Source organism: Sinocyclocheilus grahami, unplaced genomic scaffold, assembly GCF_001515645.1.
Source record: "Sinocyclocheilus grahami isolate Dianchi unplaced genomic scaffold, SAMN03320097.WGS_v1.1 scaffold348.1, whole genome shotgun sequence".
Lineage (NCBI taxonomy): Eukaryota > Metazoa > Chordata > Actinopteri > Cypriniformes > Cyprinidae > Sinocyclocheilus > Sinocyclocheilus grahami.
Genome location: NW_015505527.1, coordinates 505,254 through 527,294, shown reverse-complemented (window position 1 = coordinate 527,294; position 22,041 = coordinate 505,254). Strand labels below are relative to the sequence as shown.

The window sequence follows — 22,041 nt, the reverse complement described above, 5'->3', positions numbered from 1 at the left end:
AACATTGAATACTGATATTTGAAATAATTTAAAACATGAAAAAAATAGTCGAAATGTGAAATTAAAACCGCAGTAGGTGACAGCAAGTGACTGTTAATGAGTGAGTCATTGAGATTCAACCGATTCATTCAGAAACAAAGCATTTGACTGTGTTAATGAGTGAATCACTGAATCATTTATTCAACCGATTCGTTAAAAAAAAAGCTGTAAACATTTAAACACCATTGCTCAGAGATGCAAAACAGTGCTGTGATCTTTGTTTGGAACTATTTTCGTTAGCAAAATTGAGCAACAAGCAATATGTTTAAAATGTAAGTCACTTATTGCTTATTTACTGAACTTGTATAAAACGATTATTTAATGTGTTCATGCTGATATCTGCAGAAAAACGGTACTCTTTGTGTGATACAGATTAGGTTAACTATATTAAATTATATAAATATAAAAAGCATCCAGAAGCATTTTTGCCGTCTACAATTTCGAATGCCTTGAATTAATTTTGAATTTTAATAGATTAATAAATCAATGTGCGTGCACTCTGTGTGTGATTTGGTGATATAGCCTACTTGATAATGTCAGATCGCACATCATTACAACAACACTTACCATATTATTGCAGACGACACTGTATTGCACACACCCGGACTCGACTTGAGAGGAAAATGAATCATCCGCGGATGTGCACACACTTGTTTGCACATGAGCAAAGGTGTTTTTAGGAGTCAAAAATCACAGGCTTCGCTTATCCCGTGCGAATGCACCACACGAAATTCAGATGTGGGGGGGTCATTTCAAAATCGCACAAGGTCCCCAGATAATACTAATCCCGTGCGAATAGGGCTTAATTTGCAGACGCCAGAACACTGATTTGTCAAACCTGCTTTCCTGCGGTCCGTGTTCTTCTGACTTCTGACTATTTTGTAGTAAGTAACGAATATGCTTCGGGGAAATGTATCGGAGTAAAAGTAAAAGTTGGCTGAAATATAAAAACTCAAGTAAAGTACAGATACTCCCAAAAAATACTTAAGTGCTGTAACGAAGTATTATTACTTCGTTACATTACACCACTGGTGATGCCTAGTGTTTTAAAATCTGTTCAGATCTTTAAAAATTGTGTAGTGTATTCCAGCCTAAATAAAGGTTTTATAAACAAAAACTGCCTAACATGATTTAAAGAATGTCTTTTTCCAATAGCAGTATAGGAAATGTGTATCAAGAGCACTCTTAATAGTGTACAATCAAAACAATGATTCAAATGCCACAAACCAAAACTTTGAACTCCAAAACAGACATAACAGAGCCCCATCCGCCTCTATGGCAACTGCTTTGAACATAATTTCAAGTGGTATTTGCTCTCGGAAAATAAATGTTGAAAGGAAATTAAAGCATTTTAGAGCAATTTTGCGATGGTGGTACCACTCTGAGATGTAAGGTCAGCAGTGATGTAAATGCTTTCAGAATTTTAGAAAATGTCTTACAAATTTTATATACTAATAAGAAAAAAAAAGATTTGCGGGGAAGAAAAGTAAATTTATTGATTGGGAATCTGTCCCAAAAAAACAAAACAAAACAAAACAAACAACAAAAAAAAAACATTGTTTAACTCCACCCCTTTCTTTTTACCATACAAGGAATTCTTCTCATCCAGGAACTGAAGGTACTCGTACACCTATGGATACACTATTGGAACACTGAAAAATTGGAATGTATGGCTACTAACTCGGAATTTACCTAATGATTCAAGCATTTGGTTTTTTTTGTTTGTTTTTTTGCATGTTTGGATACTACAGAACCTGGGAATTCTCTGGAAAAAATTATGACTCGGCAACCTTAAAAGGCACAAGACGACTACGATATAAAACTCCTACGAACCTACAATCTGCGAACCAACTTTGTGTTTTTTTTTTTTTTTACATTTAGTGTGATTCACCAAATTCACTGCAAAAAAGCGCTCCACCCATTATATTAGAAATCTGGGATCTTTCCATAATATTGGATGTAAATGAGATCTTCTGGTTCATCCTACAATCTGGAATAGCGACAGTGTTTTACATGCAGTGGTGTTTACATAAATCTACATTTGAATATAGCACAAGAGTGGAGGAAGCCTTGTAGCACTGGACAAAAAAAGTGTTTTCTGTTTGGTGCTTAATTCAGTGCAAGGAAACTTTTTTCTGTTAATATGATCTTATTCCTACTCATGTTAACACTTATGGAACACCAAGGTAAAGTAAATCAAACACGTAAAGCGTGGCTTATGGCAATGAAAGGACATTAGTGTATCATTTGTGGTAAAATATCAAAACAATTGTCCATATAGACAAAACACTCTGTTGGCACTGGCACAGCCCTGCTACAGCAAGGTTTCTTCAGTGAACTGGTGCCAAAACAAGTTTTTAGAGAGGGAAGTGTGCACTGTGCATCATGACATATAGATGTAGCCGCCAAAGAGTCACATACTGTATTTATCTATGTGTATTGTTGTGCAGAGTCTACTGTTGTGAAAAGCATCCCATTCTTTTGCTAACTTTTTACCCTAGTTTTTTTATTTAGACACTTTAGAAACAAAGTGTATATGATTACTGCTTACCTATGATCAAATGAATAAATATATAAGAAATGCATTTAATGCGACACATTAGACACGGTCATATAAATAAATACATACATAAATAAATAAGGGTGCTTTCGCACTTGGTCTGAACCAGAGTTCGACTGCTCCCACTGCCCCCCGCTGGTTTGTGTTCATAATGTGTTTTTTTGGTTCTGGATCGCGGTACGTTTGCATCATCAGAATGGCAGCTGTTTACCCCATTATTAGGTAATGACTGAACAGAAGACGACAGAATGAATGGATGCTTGCTCGCTTTGTTTTTGTACTTCAGATTTAGAAAATTTTGACTCTTTTCCAAAGCACCAACATAGAACGGCACATATAAATTCTCTATGCTGCAACACATCAGTCACACTGATCAGAAAAGTGAGTGAGTAAATGCATAAATACACACTTTGACCAATTCATGCGTCATCAATAGTGGTTCACTTCTGTGATTTCGTAGGATTGCCTTCACATCAGAAGCAAACAGTACAGGGGTTTGCATGAACTGTACCCCAGACCACCCTATTTAGGCAGACTTGGGAAAGCCCCCTAAATAAATCAGCAAGCAAGCAAACAAACTTTCACTCCCTGACTCTGTGTGTAACATTGCTAGCCTGGATCTAAATGAAATCTAATCTGAGTGGGTGGATGGTCTTTGGGTGAGGCATGACAAAATATTTTGGTTTCGTTTGTGGTTTGGAAGTAAATTCACCAGAATGCAAGGGAATTTTATGGTACATAATATTGCATCACTTCTTTGGAATACTAAGATAAAAACAGCCCAGGCTCATAACACAGGTGTCACAACATCATTGCTACACTATATGTAAAAAAAAAAAGCTGTCAATGTGCAAAGATGAAGATAGCATTCATAACGCATTGACACGTGATATGATTAGAAATAAAAATTTATAAACATTTTAAATAATTACCATTGTCCATATCATACTAATGGTTCATAAATGAAAATGTAGTTATTATTAGCAACCACCATCCTCTCTTCTGCTAGAAGACACTCAAATGTAAAGCTCCATCTACACCAGTGTTTCTCAACCCTGGTCCTGAGCGCCCCCCAACACTGCACATTTTGTATGTCTCCCTTATTTGACACCCATTTCAGGTCCTGGAGTTTCTTTTAATGAGCTAATGAGTTGAATCAGGTGTGTTTGATTAGGGAGACACACAAAATGTGCAGTGCTGGGGGACGCCCAGGACCAGGGTTGAGAAACACTGATCTACACTATTAAGTCTGCTTTTTAACTTTTATTCATTTCCATCCATCTGTTGACAAATGCATGGACATATGTCTTGTTAAAGGTAATATGTTACTTTAAATAATATCATGTATATGTATGTATGCGTGTATATACAGTATATATATATATATATGACTGTTTGAGGTTGTGGACAGGTGTCTTTTATACTGATAACGAGTTCAAACAGATGCCATTAATACAGGTAACGAGTGGAGGACAGAGGAGCCTCTTAAAGAAGAAGTTACAGGTCTGTGAGAGCCAGAAATCTTGCTTGTTTGTAGGTGACCAAATACTTATTTTACCGAGGAATTTACCAATTAATTCTTTAAAAATCCTACAATGTGATTTTCTTGATTTTTTTTTTCATTTTGTCTCTCATAGTTGAGGTATACCTATGATGAAAATTACAGGCCTCTCTCATCTTTTTAAGTGGGAGAACTTGCACAATTGGTGGCTGACTAAATACTTTTTTGCCCCACTGTACACATACATACACATATATACATATATATATATATACATATATATATATAGTTTTAAGCATGATATTATTTAAAGTAACGTATTACCTTTTTTTGTTGTTAGACTATGTTGAACCCTAACTTCACCATAAATTCATACTTCACCTAGAATGTACTCTATACCAATAGGCATTGTTTAAGAATTTTCAATTTACAAAATCTACACAAGTACATAAGTTCAGTTGTTGCAGTCACCTCAGTTCTGGTGCCCCTATTCAGAGTTATCACATTCCCATAGTCAGTACTTTTACAGGAAAGTTTCAATAATTGTGCAATATCTATGCATAGCACATAAAATAGTGGAGGTAATAGACAAATTACACAGGGAACAGCTGAGCAGTGAGACAATCATATATCACAAATTTAAAAACACATTACACAAGCAGCCATGTTGACCCTCTTATCCATAAAGCCCTCCGTTTTAGAATTCAGACTGATTGCAAAGAATCAAAACTGCTATTTTAATGAAAAATTAACTTTTACTGATGTTAGCACTGAATAATGACATTTGAGACAACACAAAAACTCTGATTACAATACAATGCCTTGTCAAAGGGCATTGCATAATCAGAGACAGTTGTGGTTTGTTGGCTATGAAAGACATGGTGATGCAAGCCAAAAAAAATGTGACACACCTATTCTAAGTAATCTAAAAAATAATAATAATAACAATGAGAAAAAATGAGTCACTTGCTTTGACAAAACATGCATGTTTGTCACTTTTCATTTCCCTCCCTTACTGTGACAAACCACAAGACTGAGTGTTTTACAGGTCAAAAATGTAAGCAAAATACAGCAACCAAAATGCAAAACCACAATGATATTTAGACATTTGTGTTTGTCTAAGTGGCCATTCACAAAGAACGAATTTCTGCATTCCATTGCACTGCTTTTCCACTGTTTTTTATTTGCTAAAGAGACATGTTTTTTTGTCTTTTGACCATAGACTGCATAAAAACATGGGCGCAGTGTCCGTGACGTCACCCGCAGTTTTCTGAAGAGCGTTTTTGAAGCTCAAAAGTGGGCGGAGCAGGCCGTCGACATCTTGGCAGCACGTCACCATGCATCACTCCCGGATAATCGAAAATGGGCAAAAAGGCGAGACCTGGTTGCTGAAGCCACGACCACCTAGCTCGACGGCAGTGTCAGCAGCGGCAATCCACCTGTCACTCAAGTGGCCACGCCCCTAATTATGCAGAACTTTAAGGCTTAATATAATTTAAACGGATGAGTTATAAAAAAATTCACCCTCCTCACAGTTGTCATGAAGGGCAAAATTAGCTATATAGACCAAAATCATTTTTGAACCAGGCTGTAAACATTTTCTGCTGTAAAGTTGGGCATTTTAACATGTGGAGTCTATGGGATTGACTCCCTTTTGCAGCCAGCCTCTAGCGGCCAGTTGATGAATTACAGTTTAAGTCACTTCCGTGTTGGCTTCACGAGAGAGAGCGGGAGGTTGCCGCTTGCTTTTGACATGTCATTTTATAAGCACAGTGCTCAAATTTGAAGTGTAACTTTAAAAAATTGCAACTCTAGACATCCTGCATTCCACTGTCCTGCGTCTCACATTTGTGACCCTTGACCACAAAACCAGTCTTAAGTCGCTGGGGTATATTTGTAGCAATAGCCAAAAATACATTGTATGGGTCAAAATTACAGATTTTTCTTTTATGTCAAAAATCATTAGGATATTAAGTAAAGATCATGTTCCATGAAAATATTTTGTAAATTTCCTACCATAAATATATCAAAACTCAATTTTTGATTAGTAATATGCATTGCTAAGGACTTCATTTTGATAACTTTAAAGGCGATTTTCTCAATATTTTGACTTTTTTGCACCTTCAGATTCCAGATATTCAAATAGTTGTATCTCGGCCAAATATTGCCTTATCATAACAAACCATACATCAATGGAAAGCTTATTTATTCAGCATAAATGCATAAATCTCAATTTTGTGGACCAGGGTCACATTTTTTAAACACAAATATTCATTCTGTGTGAATGCCCCCAAATGTTTAAGAGCACTACACTACAGCTGCTACTTGTTACAGACTATTTTTGTTACACAGTGCCAATATAAAATCCATAAGCAGTTTGAAAATGTAAATAGTTTTCATGTCTTCCTAATCCATTCATTTAGGTTTTTTGTCTTTTTGCTCCTAAAGAGGCTTCATCCGTTATGACATGTTCATGTGTCACCCCAAACATTTTCCCTTTTTGTCAGCAGCTTGGATCGTTAATTATTAGTGTGCAACCACAGCATGCATAGCTATAGCATGTTAGAATTAGACATGTGCCGGTATTCGGTAATGCGATATATCACGATACTGAATAGCCTATGCACGATATTGTTATCATGGGCACTTCAAAATACCGAGAATAATTATTTATTACAAATTATTCAGAATTTTGAATGCATTTTAAGAATACTTTTCCTATCAACTGGTTAAAATGCACAACACTGCTGTATGCTGCATGACAGACGCATGCGCACCCTGATGTAAACAAGCACGGATGAGAAGCACATGGCGGACCGCGTGAGAGACGCTCTGGATGAAAGCACATTCACTCTCTGACAGCAGATGGCGCTGAACAGCAGAAATGCAGTTACCCCGGAAACGCCGTAAACAAAGCAGCTGCCCTATTTTCTGTTTCTGAAAACGTGTTTAAATGATTTGAATAACCATTCCGATTTTTGTAATCGCTATGGTGTTCATCACAGCGCCAAATACTTAAATATTTAAGAACTGTTTCAGTGTATGACAGATAGCGGAAGTGAGAGAAAAGTGTTTATTACGTTTGAAATATGGATATTTTTCTTACAAAAACTCATGGATTCGCTACAGGAGGCCTTTATTCATCCCCCGTCTGCGACACGTTTTATTATGAATGCGCGAGCTTTATTTGACGACTTGTGGACTGTTCAACTGCAACACCCGCTGACTGCAATGATAGAGGTTGGAATAGCCAGGACCATTTTTAATATAAATCCGACTGGATTTGTCTGAAAGAAGAAAGTCATATACACCTAGGATGCTTCGAGGGTAAGTAAAACACAAGCTAATTTTCATTTAATTTTTGGGTGAACTAACCCTTTAATACTAAAAGTGGCCTCTCAATTACAGTTAATTTAGTATTCATTATAATCCAAAATAACAAAGGGTATATTTAAAGGTATTTTTTCAGACCCTCCTATGTAAATGTTCATACTTTAGAAATTGCTTCAAGTAAAACATCAATTATATGACAGCAAAACAAACAATGTATTGACGTGTAAATTCACTTTTTGTCATTTCTATTCAATGCTACACTCACCTGCCGCAATATAGTAATTTCTAGTTACTTTTTTTTTTATCTGCGATTACAAATTACAATGGATTTCTTTCATTTGAATAACTAATTTATGCATAATGAAATTAATACCATTCATTTATATTTGATTTACAGCATGTTGCACCAATTACAAATCTCCCCTGCCTCGGCTTATATGGAAATATAGGGACTACTTTTGTTGGTGGGAATGGCAGCTGGAGACTCTTAGGGTTGTAATTCATGGCAAGAACTGAATGGGTAATTGACCATGAAAACACACTTAAGTTCTAAGAAAAGAAATTCCAGGTGAGGGATATTTTTGAAAGAGATTTGTTTTTATAGGCAGGAAGTGTTTCAGGCACTATTTATGATAATGGAAGCTAAAGTCGGTGCAGGAAATTTGAACTATAAATACGGGAATGTTAGCTGCATAACATCAAAACAGACCAGACAAACTTACCCTGACTCCTCTTTCCAATTGTCTTTATCTTTGCTTTGGTGCGTTTTCAGGACCCGTTCCAGCTCCTGAGGACAAGAGAGGGGAAGCTCTTTCACAGTCTGTGGTTTAGCGAGTGCTTTTATGTATACATGTACTCAGGTGTGTGATGTCTTTGTTTGACAGGTAAGGATTAATGAAGAATGTACAAATGGGTCTGTGTGAAGGTTTATACATACAGTACCTTTATACATGACACATAGGGTGCATTGTGCTGTAGCTCTCCCTCAGACAGAGTGGCCTCCTCATCTGGATTTGGGTCAAAAAAGTCATATGGGTCCTGATCTGCACATAATTGAGATGAGAAAACTAAGGTGTCACACTTTCTTTTTGTTAAATTATGTTATATTTACCAACTAGACACACCGGTGATATGACATGCTACACTTAACACACAAACACAAATAAGCCTTTTTTGTTATTTTTGTGAGATTACTAGGGCATGCGATTTGCATTTCAGTACAGTATGTTTTGATTGTGATCAAGCTGTGGTGTCAATCTTAAATCACAATTATGCAACATAGTTACAGAAATACATGACATGTGCAAAAGCTCTCTGAAAAAAAATACCTAGCTTTGCGGGTTAGGGCAATTTCCTGATTTCTTTGAACTGTTAAATTAATAACTGACAATTACTGTCTTTTATAACACTATTTAATGACAAAGAGAACAGGAAATTGTCTGCAGGTATAATAGGTGTCTGACAACAGTCTGTGGATAGAAGTTCATGGATTAGTAAGGCTTTGTACAGACAGATGACAAATTTTTTTTTTTATTAAATTCTAATTTAGTTGCTTGCCTGTAGCCTGAATAATACACATAAAATCTAAATTTTTTAAACAAAAACCTAACCTGTGGTAAATATGTGGTTTGTAATATGCAGATTAAAATTCGATTTTTGAAAATGAGTTATTTAGTAATTTAGGATTTGGTGTGTACGTTACATCTGAATTCACTTGTTGTTTATGCACCGATCTTAAAATTCGATCTGATACTCACATTACTGTGCGTACATTAAGATTGAATCATGTTTTTGAAAGAAGCTACCACTTATTTTAGTTAACATGAACAGTGAGTGAAGGGGCCAGTGGTCACAGACACAATCAATGCGTGAATGTCTAAATACATTTCTATCATGACAACTCTTCGAAAAGTTTTATCATATGACAATGGATATGCTAATGTATTTGTACTTGGCCTAGGTAAGCAGAGGTAAGATTTTTACATTTTCAGTTAAACTGTGAGTAGTGCTTAGTCAATATTAATATGACTAATAAAACATAGCTATAATATTACTACTGCTGAAAGCACACCTTTGTTTGAGTCCAGCTTTGTGAGAAGTGTGTGTGCGTCAGCCCGCACTGTCTCAGACACTTGAGAGTGGAGACTCATGGTGTCATCATCAGATGGCTGAGGAACAAGAGACACGGAGAGGGAGATATGTCAGATGAAAAAAGAAGATGAGAGACACCCTCCGGCAAACTGTTCTAGAGATTTACTTAGTAACTGTTACTTGTGTTACTTCCACATAATAGAACTCATCAATTATCCTGCCAGATAATTTTTCTTAAACATCCAGGTCAGGTCAGGCCAGGCTACACAAGTGGGCCCGCCCCACCTAAATATGAGCTTAGCCCACTCTAACCCCAATTTCTTGTTTGGTTGCCTGGTAGAATTGTCAAAACATTTTTTTCCCCATAGTATCAAGTGAAAAACAGCCTGTTTGAGCGTGTATGACTAATGGCCGTATATATGCACTTTTACCTCTGTAGTCGACAGTCTTTTGTCACCGTTGTCACTGCCAATACCTGAGTCAGGGCCATGGTTTTTACTAGGATAGAAATCTTCCATACTAAACAAACAAACATACATGTAAACAAAGAGACAAAGAGACACACAACTGAGATGATGAAGCAATATCACACTTGGAAGATTCAACACTTAACAGGCAATTATGTAAACAAGTTAGGAAAAAAATCAAGGAGTGTCCTGAAGACCCTATTCTGAGTGAAACGACTTTCTTTTTGCACACTGAGATTGTGCAATTTTTTATTAATCCAAAAAAAGACACACATACCGAATTATTACAGAAAATAACACATTTTGAACAGAACAGGTCCCTTTAAAGTAATGTAAAACTGGCCTTGTAAAATTGGGGTTTCATTCTGACTTTAAAAATTGCTCTTCTCAAGTTTGAGGGCAAACAGTAGGTCAAAAAATCAAATACCCAATGGATTGGCAAAGAGGACAACTTTCAATTAAATAGCATACATTGTCTAGTCAATTATGTACAACGTAAGTGCTATATTATCTATCTCTAAAATGTCAGTTTTAACATTTTCTGTGAAACCCATAAATAAAGATGCTAAAGGATTGGGGTCAATTACTGTGTTAAAAATGTCAAAGAAGCAGCACCATTGTGCATTTATACAACAACTCATTATTGAGTAATATTGCTGAATAGATTTTGAGTAACTTAATTCAATTTGAAGTTGAACATTTTAAACACAATTTGTAAATTTTTGTTCCAACAACAAAATAGTTCCAAACGATGTCACAGCTGTCTTGCCATGCATCTTCAAGCAACACACAGCAGAGGTGTTTCATTCCTGAATGAATTGGTGTTTCTGAACAAATCCTTTGAGTGAATAATTCAACGATTCACTCACGAGAACAGTGTGTGAGTCACTGAATGAATCAGTGCTTTTGAACAAATCAGTTGAATGAATAATTCTCTATGACTCACTCTAATGTTTCTTTCCTTAATGAATCAGTGTTTTTTCACTAATCGGTTGGGTGAACACAAAGAGAGTCAGCTGTTGCCACCTACTGGCATATCAATGTGACCTGCAGAAAGAGTCACTGTAAAATCCTCAGCACTAATGCAAACACAGACAAGAGGAGTGATAGAAACGGTGTTGATGGTCTGTATTTTTAGCACTCCTGACCAATCAGAGTCGAAGACTGGAAGTAACTGTTGTATACAAGAGATTTTATTCCTGTCTGTGTCAGCATCCCCTATAATTCAATACATTGTTTGCATTAAAACGATTATGTACAAATAACTGGGGGCAAAAAAACCTCAATAACCCTAAACAAACGTGATAGCACTTAGCGCAGAAAATATTAAGAAAAACTGGAGAAATACAAAGTACCGAAACAAGCGACCCACAAACAGCAGCTTAAAAATGCTTTTGCATGTTCTATGTGAATCATCTGTGAAGCAGGAAACACCTGATCACTTACAAACAGATTTTGACAATATGATTCATGGGGCTCTGAAAGTGCTGTCACTCATAGTTGTTAAAATATAAGTGTGCTTACTAAAGTGGCAGAGACATGAGGATGAAACGCCAAGCCTGTAGTTACCTGTCTGTTAGCTGCTGAGGCAAGCAGCGTTTTCCCAGAGAAGGCAGGTCAAGTGTGTCTGGTTTTTTATCCAGGCGACATGCCTGCAGGTTTAAATACTTAAAGATGTGGATCTTTCCCTTTAGGCAGATCTGAAAGCAAAGAAGAAAATTTATCTCAAAACTGACAAGATGAGACAATACAAATCAGAAGAGAAATGACAGCCTCTATAAAATGTCTTCAGGCTACTTATATACACAGACACACTAATGTTTAGACTTTTATTTTAAGGCTGAACTATATGGAAAAAATATATAAAAATTTGGTTGTTCATACTCAAACCTCTTTCAGTAAACACACACACACAAAATTATTTTCCCCATTGTTTTTAAACCATTCAATAATATATTATTATTTTACTGTGATTATTATTAAAAATAATAAACAAAACGAGAAATATACAAAAAACAAAACAAGAAATTGAAGCTGTAAAAAAATGAGTATTTAGTAAAATAGATATATTTCACAGTAAAACAGTAAAATTATAATACTAAAATGTACGCATTAATTTCTTAATTTTCATACAATAAATCATCAAGCTTTTTAGCAGGGGATTTTTTGCCACTTTGAAACCACAGCACATTTATTTATTTAATTAAATCACAGCCTTTGTGATTGATTAATAACACTAAGCCATACTATGATATTGATTTCAATTAATTTTCCAAATAAATGATAAATTACACAAACAGAAAGGGTAACACTGATATGTAATACTGTTTCCCAGTCAAAGCTTCAAAGACCACAGTTGTTATATGGCTTTTTTTTTAGGCTATAGGTATAGGTTAGGCTATACTTGCTCACATGGCACATTAGGTGAGATAGGAACAAAGAAAAAAAACTCATCATTGTTGCATGAATATGCCTAATACTTTATGAATTTCACCTAGTCAGCCACTGGATGGTGCCAACAGAAAAGAAATAAACAACAGAAAGTAACAACAAAGAATAATCTATACACACACACACACACACACACACAGAACACACAAGAGAAAGAGCGAATGGGGGAGAATTATTGATTTGTCAAGGCAGTACATATAATTCAGATGCAGCGAGAGGAGCTCTTGTCACTAGCTTTGCTCATGTGACACCTAACAATAAAATGAAATTACATGAATACACAGAGAATGTGACTCCAGCACTTTTAACTAAAAAATTGTCAATAAATAAATAAATATCAGTAAAATGTGCATATGTTGTGTTTTACATCGAGCAAATGAGTATTTAAATGCAACTACAAAACAGTTAGTTCTGGTCCTTGAATCTGATTGGCCGAGCTGATACCTACAGCACTTGGCAAGGTTTATTTGTTTTGCGTCATTGTACTTGACTATGTTTGCAAGTTTAAGACTGAATGTCAGTCTGGGGCTTTTCTAGTGGCTCTTTCTGCCGTCCTTATTATGCCAGTAGGGGGCATCAAGTGACTTGAATCTCCACTGATTTGTTCAAAACCATTGATTCATTCAGAAACCAATGTGTTACACAGTGCTTGATCTTGCTTTGGCTTCGCTTGGGACCATTTTAACTGGAAGAGAAAAGAATTGTCTAAAATGTCAGCCCTCGTCTTCAAATTGACATCAATCTCAAGCTCAGACCAAAATCACTCAGAATTACAACAAATTCAACCAATCAGATCTGAGTTATCATTACCATAGTGTTGCCATGGGAGCAGACATGCATGCAGAAGAAAAGTCATGTCAACTTCCTCTATAATTCATATTGCCTTTGAAAAGACAGAGTGTATGTGAGAGAAATATAAAAGACTGTAACTATATCAAAGAAAAGTAGTAAGACAAACAGAAAGGGAATTATATAATTTTTAGAGACCTCTTGGGCACATTAGATATCACATCTTTCATGAGTTTGAGGCCAATTGCCAGCAAATAACTTCAGTTTTATCTAACACTTTTACTCAAGTCTCAGCCAATGAGATTTGAGCAAAGAAAACACACACACACACACACACACACACAGACAAAGACAGCTGACGTTGCCAACCTGAAGCTGTGCTGCCTGGCAACTATTACAGACTAAAGCAGTGTTGCCTGGCAACTGTTACCAACCCAAACTGTGCTGACTCCACCTCAGACATTCCTCTTGAACAACCTTCAGTTTGGCTGATAAGAGAGCAGAGTAAGCTCATGTTAGTTCAGCAGCCAGGCTTCAATACTGCATTTCAACAAAAAGGTCGTCCATTAGTGAACATTTAAACACTTAGAAAGATCAATATTTTACAGTTTATCTGTTTTGTATAATTTTCAGATGTTCATGACGATAAAAAAAACAACGGCAGTGCCAGGCAAATTTAAAATGTTTTGTTGGTCCAGTCGGGTCCAAGGAGTCATGTTTTGGCTGACCAGCATGTGCCAGTTAGCTGTAACCACATCTAGCTGTCAAATTTTGAATTAAACATTATATGACAATTTAAAATTAGGGCTTTTAAACAATGTTAACTGAAAAATAATTTTGAGATACTTTACAAAATACTATGACATGGTGACTGGGAAGAATATTTTTAAACTGTCACAACTTACTGGCTTCTTAAAGAGATTAAAAATTAAACTTTATGAAAATTTTGTCAATTTGTGTCATTATAGCCTAAACTTGTATGACTTTCTTCTGTGGAACATAAAAATAATTTTATAGATTGATTTTTTTGTGCATACAATGGAAATCAATGGTCCAAAACTGTTTGGTTACCAACATTCTCTAAATATTTTCTTTTGCGTTTCACAGAGGAAATAACGTCATACAGGTTTGGAACAGCATAAGGGTACATTTCCGTTTATGGATGAACTAGGCCTATCCCTTTAAGCACAGAGGCACACATCTGTCTGTTTCTGTGTGAGGACTTTATAGTTTACAGCAATCTATAATGTCTCTCAGAATCTGAGGACAGAGACCCAGTCAACTGAACTGAAAAAGAGCTGAGCAAACACATTACACACACACAGTGAGAGAGAGACTGTATGAGGGAATAAGTGTGTTATTGTCATAGACAGACAGATACACAGACAGAAAGAAAGTGATTGAGTGAAGAGAAACTTAAAGATCGAGACAGCATGACTGTGGGGAACTGTCTGTGTGTGTGTGTGTGTGTACTGTAGACAGAGAGAGGAGGAGTGTGAGAGAGGAAGTGATAGAGGGATGAACTGATGGCAATTCCTTGAGACAGTGACATTTCTAATATCAGCTCAGCTCCAGTAGTAGCTGTGTGTGTGCGTGTGTGTCTGTCCTCGTCTTTTTTTGCTGTTGTCTCTGTATATATACTGATTTGATAGCTATCAGCTATGATCACTTTATTTGTTCTTTTCTTTGTCTCACCTTTCTTTTTGTGATCTAATTCTTTTATACTCAAACAATATTTAGAGTGAGGCACAGCTGTTTAGCAGAAGGGACTAGACCCCCACCGCACACGCACGCACGCACACACACACACACACACGCACACACACGCGCGCAAACGCGCACACACACACACACACACACACACACAGCGACAGACACATACACTTAAATGAGAAATCAATGTGCTTTTAATGCATGGACTTAAGGCCAGTGGAGATGATACGGGCTATCAACAAGCTTCCTTAATGTCTTCATGAGAGGGTAGGGCTCATGTTTCTGACACACACACACACACACCGCAAACTCAGTGCCCCACGTGTTTCATGAATATGATAATAGGCTGGATCAGTATGTTTTATCTGTCTGCTTTATATGTGCTCTCTAAAACAACAGATTCTTAAAGACATCCAGTGGAAACACATAAATGGTAGTGAGGATGAACAAACAGAAATTCAATTCATAGAGATCATAAATCAGTGTTGGCCCTCAAATTGTTCCAAAACCATAAATCATTCAACACAAATGAAGATATTTTTTAATATTCCCTTACCATTTTGTCCATCCATTGAAAGTCTATATAATCAACATTTTCAAGCAGTTGAGCTTACATTATATTTGATGTTCTCTTCTCAATGTATATGCAATGATCAATGTTTATATGTGAATAAAATCGCAAGTTAAAATGTTTATCATATAAAGTGATTGTGTCTCTATACAGAAGGCTTGGATTAAACCACTCGGTTCATATGGATTACTTTTATTATATCTTTATGAACTGTTTAAAGCTTTAAAATGTTGCTTACTCTCAATGGATGAACAAAAAAATATCTTTATTATCTTTATTACAAAGATGAAAAAGTTTTATGGATTTGGAATGAAACGAGGGTGAGTAAAATCACATGATTTTTTTCCCCCTTTAAAGCTGAAGTGTGTTATTTCTGCAATACTAGAAGCATCAAACAAAACTGCAGAAAACATTAATCTTTCTGAATATGATCAGACAAAGCTGTAATAGACTCAGTATTGCTGTGTATGGCTGGTCAGGATGCTTAAACAATCAAGTAATGTTTTAATAGCAACATAGACTCACAATCACAATGTTTACACATTTGAGAGAAATCAACCTACGAATGGTTTATTTAAAGAAGTATCTGCATATAAATAAGCTGTGAATCCAGAGAATCAAAGCAACTAACACCAAGATAACACATGCTTAGAAATCATCCTCACACAACCTTGCTTGAGCAACAGTCTCAGCACGTTTACAGTGAGGTGTTCATTTCAATTGACCCACCATCCTTCAATTACCATGGAAACCAGCAATAGATACTCACAGAGTGACAGGTTAATTTACAGGAGTGGAGCGGTTTGTTAACACATCTGCACAACTTTAACACACCATCCACATACCCACACATACGGCAAAATACACAATAATCAAAATGGAGGTCCCACTCAAGTGGCACATAAACAGCTGATTGCCTGATTATTCTGTGTCCTTCCTTCTCACAAACATGTTATATTACACTATAGTTACTGTAATGTCTAAGAGAGGAACTGATAAATGAGATTTGGTTAAATTGACATCTTTGGTTGACCAAAGTCATCTGGCTGGTAAGTGTTGTGATATCAGCACATATACTGTACACCCCATACTTTTGACTAGCATCCAAAACATAACATATACTGGTAACCAGTAGTGCCATTTTTCAGCAGGGTAGAGAACATTCAAGACTACAGTAAATGAGGTTACAACAAATCATTCTCTGCATGTACTCATCTCATTTTCTTTGTCTGGACGTCTTAAATCTCTCTGTCTGTATCTCTCTCTTTCTTTGTGTCTCTATCAGAACTCCTTTTAGTTGCTCTGAATGAAAGTTATATAATAGTCAATCTATCCAATTATGTTCAAACTGAGGACAGAGAGTGTTTAAGGGAGAGAGTAAAAAGATTCTCAATGAAGGGAATCAACTGAAAGCATCTCACTGTATAATGTTTTATACCAAGGACTTTACAGAGATGTCACATGATGCTGTATTTCCCCTTAGACACATACAACATACTTTTGCGTGTTCATTTTTTAGCCTACATAAATCATTTACACAGATACACATTTAGTAATTTCACATCCAGTATGAATGTTAACTTAAAATTCATCACTTACACATCATTTAGTATATCTTATTAACAAAAAAGATGTGTGTGTGTTTGGAGGCATTTTTATTTACCGTTTTGTTGTTTCTGGTCATCAGTGACACACTGGGGCAGTTTAGAATAAGAACGAGACGGTCTTGACCTAACCTTGGATTTAAACGAATAAACTAACTGACTTAATAGATTTAAACTAATCATATAATTAGCATAGCTATATGATGTGACTTACACCCGTTTATCAAGGGAAGATAACTTGCTTTCTATATCTTTTGTCAGTGATGCCCAAACAAGCGCTACTGTATTCTCGCTTCCATTCATCTGTCACTTACAGTAGCTAGTAGAAGCTTGCCAAATTAGGCAGATGCCAACATAAACAAGGTTCAGAGGCATGCCCTCATCCCTAAAAACCATTAAAAGAAAATACATCTCAGACTATGAGTTCAGACACATTTGCAACAAAAATAAAAATGGTTTGTGACAAACACCGTGTCAGGTTGCAATTTCACTTACTTCAGTGATTGACTATGTTTATTCAGCTGCTTGTATACGTGTTGATATGTAACAGTGTGTGGCTGTATAATCACATTTTGTTCCATTTAAAAGCAAAATGGGCAATCTGAAACAGCCTCTGTCTCAGTATTACAGGACAAAGAGAGAGCTCAGAAACACTGCACAACTGCTCTAACAAACCAGGTTATAAAATAAAATGATCTTTACCTATCCAATTAAGACTGTTTAGACACTCTAGTCGCACTCTTTGAACTACTTGAAATCTAAACTTTATATACTGTGGCGAGTATGCCGGGTCCAGATCAGCGTCGCCCTGGAAACGCCGCTTACACACTGATCATACAATCACAACACCTGTGAGTGATGAGTGGCACACCTGGAGCTCGTTCCTGCCGGCCATAAAAGCCAGGAGAAGAGGCACACCGGGAGAGTTGAAACGGAGCTCCAGGCGAAATTTAATGCTTGTTTCTCCCTGTTCACAGACTCAGACGGCACCCCAGGAGAGGGCTCTTCACCATGACACTTCACCCCACGAGCACCGAGTGAAGACTTGCACCAGTCACCTGAGCACGTGTGATCAGTGTATGGGACAATAAATCACCCTCTGGGGCACTTTCTTGCAGTACCGAGCCTGTGTTCTCATTCACCCTGCGATAATACATAGCTTAAAAACACCACACACCTCAGCGAATGGTGTCTATCAAAACAACATGAAACTAACTCCAATCGGAACACTGCACTGTTTGTACAAGAGATCCAATTTCTGAAACAGTGCAGTCGATATTCAGTGTATCTACACAGATGAAAATGTCTGTGTGACGAGTGGGGCAGGGCCGAGAGCTGTGGGAGCGGAGCGAGGCTGGGGGAGTAAATGATAATGAGCGACACCTGCACCACTCACCGGTCTCGAGTCCCACTGAGGCTCTGGAAGGATAAAAGGAGTGATGACCGTGCAAGACGAGAGAGGACCAGGCCTGGACTTTGTTCGGCAAAGATCGGCAGTTTAAGACATTAACTTATAAGCACAAAACACAAGATAATTCTCTTTTCAATATAAATAAGGCTTTATTAGATAAATCTAAGACATATAAACTAGTCTAACACATGAACACACGCGGCGAAAGTGAGGAAATAATGAGTTTAAGAGAATGAAAATGTGAAATCCCAAGTTTACAGCAATGTGCAATTGCATAGACCTGAACAACCATCAATCACTTAATTAACCCTCGTATTGAGTTCCTCAATGAGGTTAAAATTTATATTAAACGCACCAGTTCAGCTAGAATCTGGAGGTACTTGCGTTGCCTGTGTACGGAGGTTCCCTTTGTTGCTGTCCTTGCAGAAAAGGGGGTTTTCCCGAGGTTGCTGATTAGCTGGAAGTTCAGTAGTCATTGAAGTGACGTCTTGGGAAGCCAGTGGTTGGGCGTTGGCTGAAGATGCGGAGTTGTGGGCTGGTTGAAGTTTTGAGGCAGTCACAGACTAGATGTGACCTCGGAGACACGTTGTTGCGGCAAAACTTAACTCAGAACACGAAACTCTCAACGGAAAGGAAATTAAAGTAGAAGAATAGAAGTAACGAAACGATGGGTTTTCTCCTGATGGTTTTAGAGAAGCTGCTGGCGTGTAAGCCAGAGCACACTCAAGGAGCGCTAAAAAGCAGTGTCAAAACATGGTGGCAAAAAGCAAAAGCTAAAAAAGCATGACTAAAAAGCATAATTTGATGGTGTCTTGAGTATTTAAACCGGGTTGTTGGCCACATCCCAAATGGTGCCTTGACCAATTAGATATTGTCTTTGCTCAGGGTGTTGTATGTTTTTCCTCCCAATTCATAAATCAACATGTGATCTTATCAGTCACATGGTCCGAATTTTCCCGCTCTTGCAGAGTATAATTTTGGACATGATTTCTATAACAAGAATATGATACATTTGATGAAGACTTGATTGGAAGAAACGTTTAAAGCAAGAAGATTCAAACACACACACATTTTGTTCTTTTGTGTTAATGTTGCAAGTTGTTCTGTGAAAGAGTTGGTTGGTTAGGCTTGCTTCAGACTCGTGGCGCCAGGATCTGATTTATGAACATCCTGTTGCCTTGGGCCTGTCTGTGGAATTCGCCTCTTTGGACTGTTCAACACCAATCTGATCAAATCTTAAAATGTCTGATTCGCTCTGATACCCTACATTTGTTACAGTCAGCAATATGCCAGGAGACTTTTTCATAAACCAAATTAAAGTAGGTGTCAGTGTGGGACAAAAGACGAAAAAATGGGAAATTATGCCTCTGTTCATGTTCATATCATGACATATTACCAAGATGGCAATATTTTATGTATTCATGCATATTCTGCGATCTGCATCCAAAACCGCTGACTCATTCACTCAATATTACTACGTGAATTTCACACAGAAGAAAAAAGTGAGAGAAAATGAGTGTACTGAGCACTGCTCCACTTTGTCTGATGCTACAAATGTCCTGAAAAAGGAAAATCGGATCTGACTATTCACATCTGAATTGCTTTAAAAAATTAAAAGTGGGAGTGTGGAGTGTGGGAAGAGGGTAGAAAACAACCAATAAAACACAGACCTACAACACACTCATTATAAAGACAAATTAACATTAAATATCTTTAAAACAGAAAGAAAGGCAGTTACTTTTTGTTTACTCTTCTATTAATTTTTTGTCTGTATCGTTTGCGGTTTATCGCAAAATAAGTTGTGTCATCGCGTTCATGATCAGGTATACCACTGTATCAGCACCCTTATTTGTGCATATTTCATTTGAAGAAGACATGTGTGCACATACACCGTGCTGGTTCATGTTTGGAGCATGAGAGAATATGAAATATGTTCACAAAACTTAAAACACGCTTGCTCCAGTCCAGTTATGAACTATGAGCTGGGCAGGAATTGTTGTTACTCATCACGGTGTTCCGTGCAGAAACCTTCTCTCATGCACGCTCGACGTGTTGTTACATATGAAATATTGTTACAGTCACGTTTAAAGAGGTGAACTGAAAGCATGGAAGCTCTTTCATGAGATTTGAATTCTCCGCTGTGATACGACCTCATGCATAATACAGCGCAGTGATTGGATCATAAGGCATTCATTCGCATGAATAATTCTGAAAAAAAAAATCACAGAAAACTGATGACATAGACGCATACTCTCCAGCCATGGCAGCAAATCCCCACTCTAAATATAGCCTACTTCACTTTTCATGACGTTGGTTCAACTTTGCTTTTTGTTTGGAAGAACGAAATTGCTCCAAAAAAAAAAAAATAAATAAATAACACTTTGCCCTAAATATTAGGCATAATGATTGCTATTGATGTTTTCAGTGATGTGAAACCTGTTCATATATGTCAACATCTCAAAAAATGAGTTTTAGGGTTTCATGAAACTTTAATAACATTTTTGACACACACACACAAACAAATGCATATTCTGCAAAACTTTTTTCAACCCTTAATTTGACCCTCTGTCTGAAATGATCTCTTTTAAAGGGGTCATATGATGCGATTTCAATTTTTCCCTTCTCTTTGGAGTGTTACAAGCTCTTGGTGCATAAAGGAGATCTGTAAAGTTGCAAAGACTAAAGTCTCAAATCCAAAGAGATATTCTTTATAAAAGTTAAGAGTGTAGCGAATCAGCTCATGGGGAAATATGAATAATTAATCATAACTAGTTATAATTAATTATAAATATTTAGATCCACTGTAGATATTTAGCTGGCCTCTCAGGGTCAACTGTCTGTCAAGTCTAAGAACGTTAATTTCCTGGTTAAGGGAAATAACTTTCTCACTGTACAATTCTACAAAGAGCTTGTAGCATAAATCTGCATGATTAAGTGACTCCAGTTATGAGCAAACAATGAACAACGTAGAGTGTGATACAAGTAAGACTTTATTAACTACATAAACACTTAAACTGGTCCAACATACACATACACATACACACACACACGCATACAGTTGGTATAGGAAAGGGTTAAAGCTTAACGCAGTAGAGAGAAGGGAAAATAAGAATATGAAGTTATGGAACCATTTGCATATTCAGCAGATCTACAGCCTGAAGGAGACATCAGATTCTTAGTTCAAACACACCTTTGTAAAAAGGTGCAAATGATACCTAATGTATCAATTAATAAGACTAAGTTTGAATACTTGCACGTCTCGTCTGTCTGAAAGAAAAGCTTGATGCAGTCCAACGGTTCAAGCTGATCTTTACTGAAGTTGGTTGATGAAAAAGAACCAGTTTGCGTCAGTGAATCTTGATGACTGTAAAAGTCGAGGCCGAAGGCCTGGCACAAAACTTAGGGTGTCCTGGAGCGTTTCCTCACATTTTCATCATCTCAGAATTCAACCAAACCACCGACTCGGGGCGGGTCCCTAGTGTGGGGCTTTTAATGTCTCGGAAGAGTCCCG

At 36.9% G+C, this 22,041-nt stretch overlaps 1 protein-coding gene across 1 annotated transcript in view; it reads right to left on the bottom strand.

Moving 5' to 3' along the window:
• The window catches only part of LOC107548443 (leucine-rich repeat and calponin homology domain-containing protein 2-like), a 59,950-nt gene that overhangs the window by 27,543 nt on the left and 10,366 nt on the right, over positions 1-22,041 (bottom strand). The window contains exons 2-6 of the mRNA XM_016229113.1: positions 11,561-11,691; positions 9,956-10,043; positions 9,505-9,601; positions 8,376-8,476; positions 8,156-8,220 (exon numbers count right to left, since the gene is read on the bottom strand). Of these exons, the coding sequence (XP_016084599.1) occupies positions 8,156-8,220; positions 8,376-8,476; positions 9,505-9,601; positions 9,956-10,043; positions 11,561-11,691 (482 nt within the window). The remainder of the gene's footprint in view (positions 1-8,155; positions 8,221-8,375; positions 8,477-9,504; positions 9,602-9,955; positions 10,044-11,560; positions 11,692-22,041) is intronic.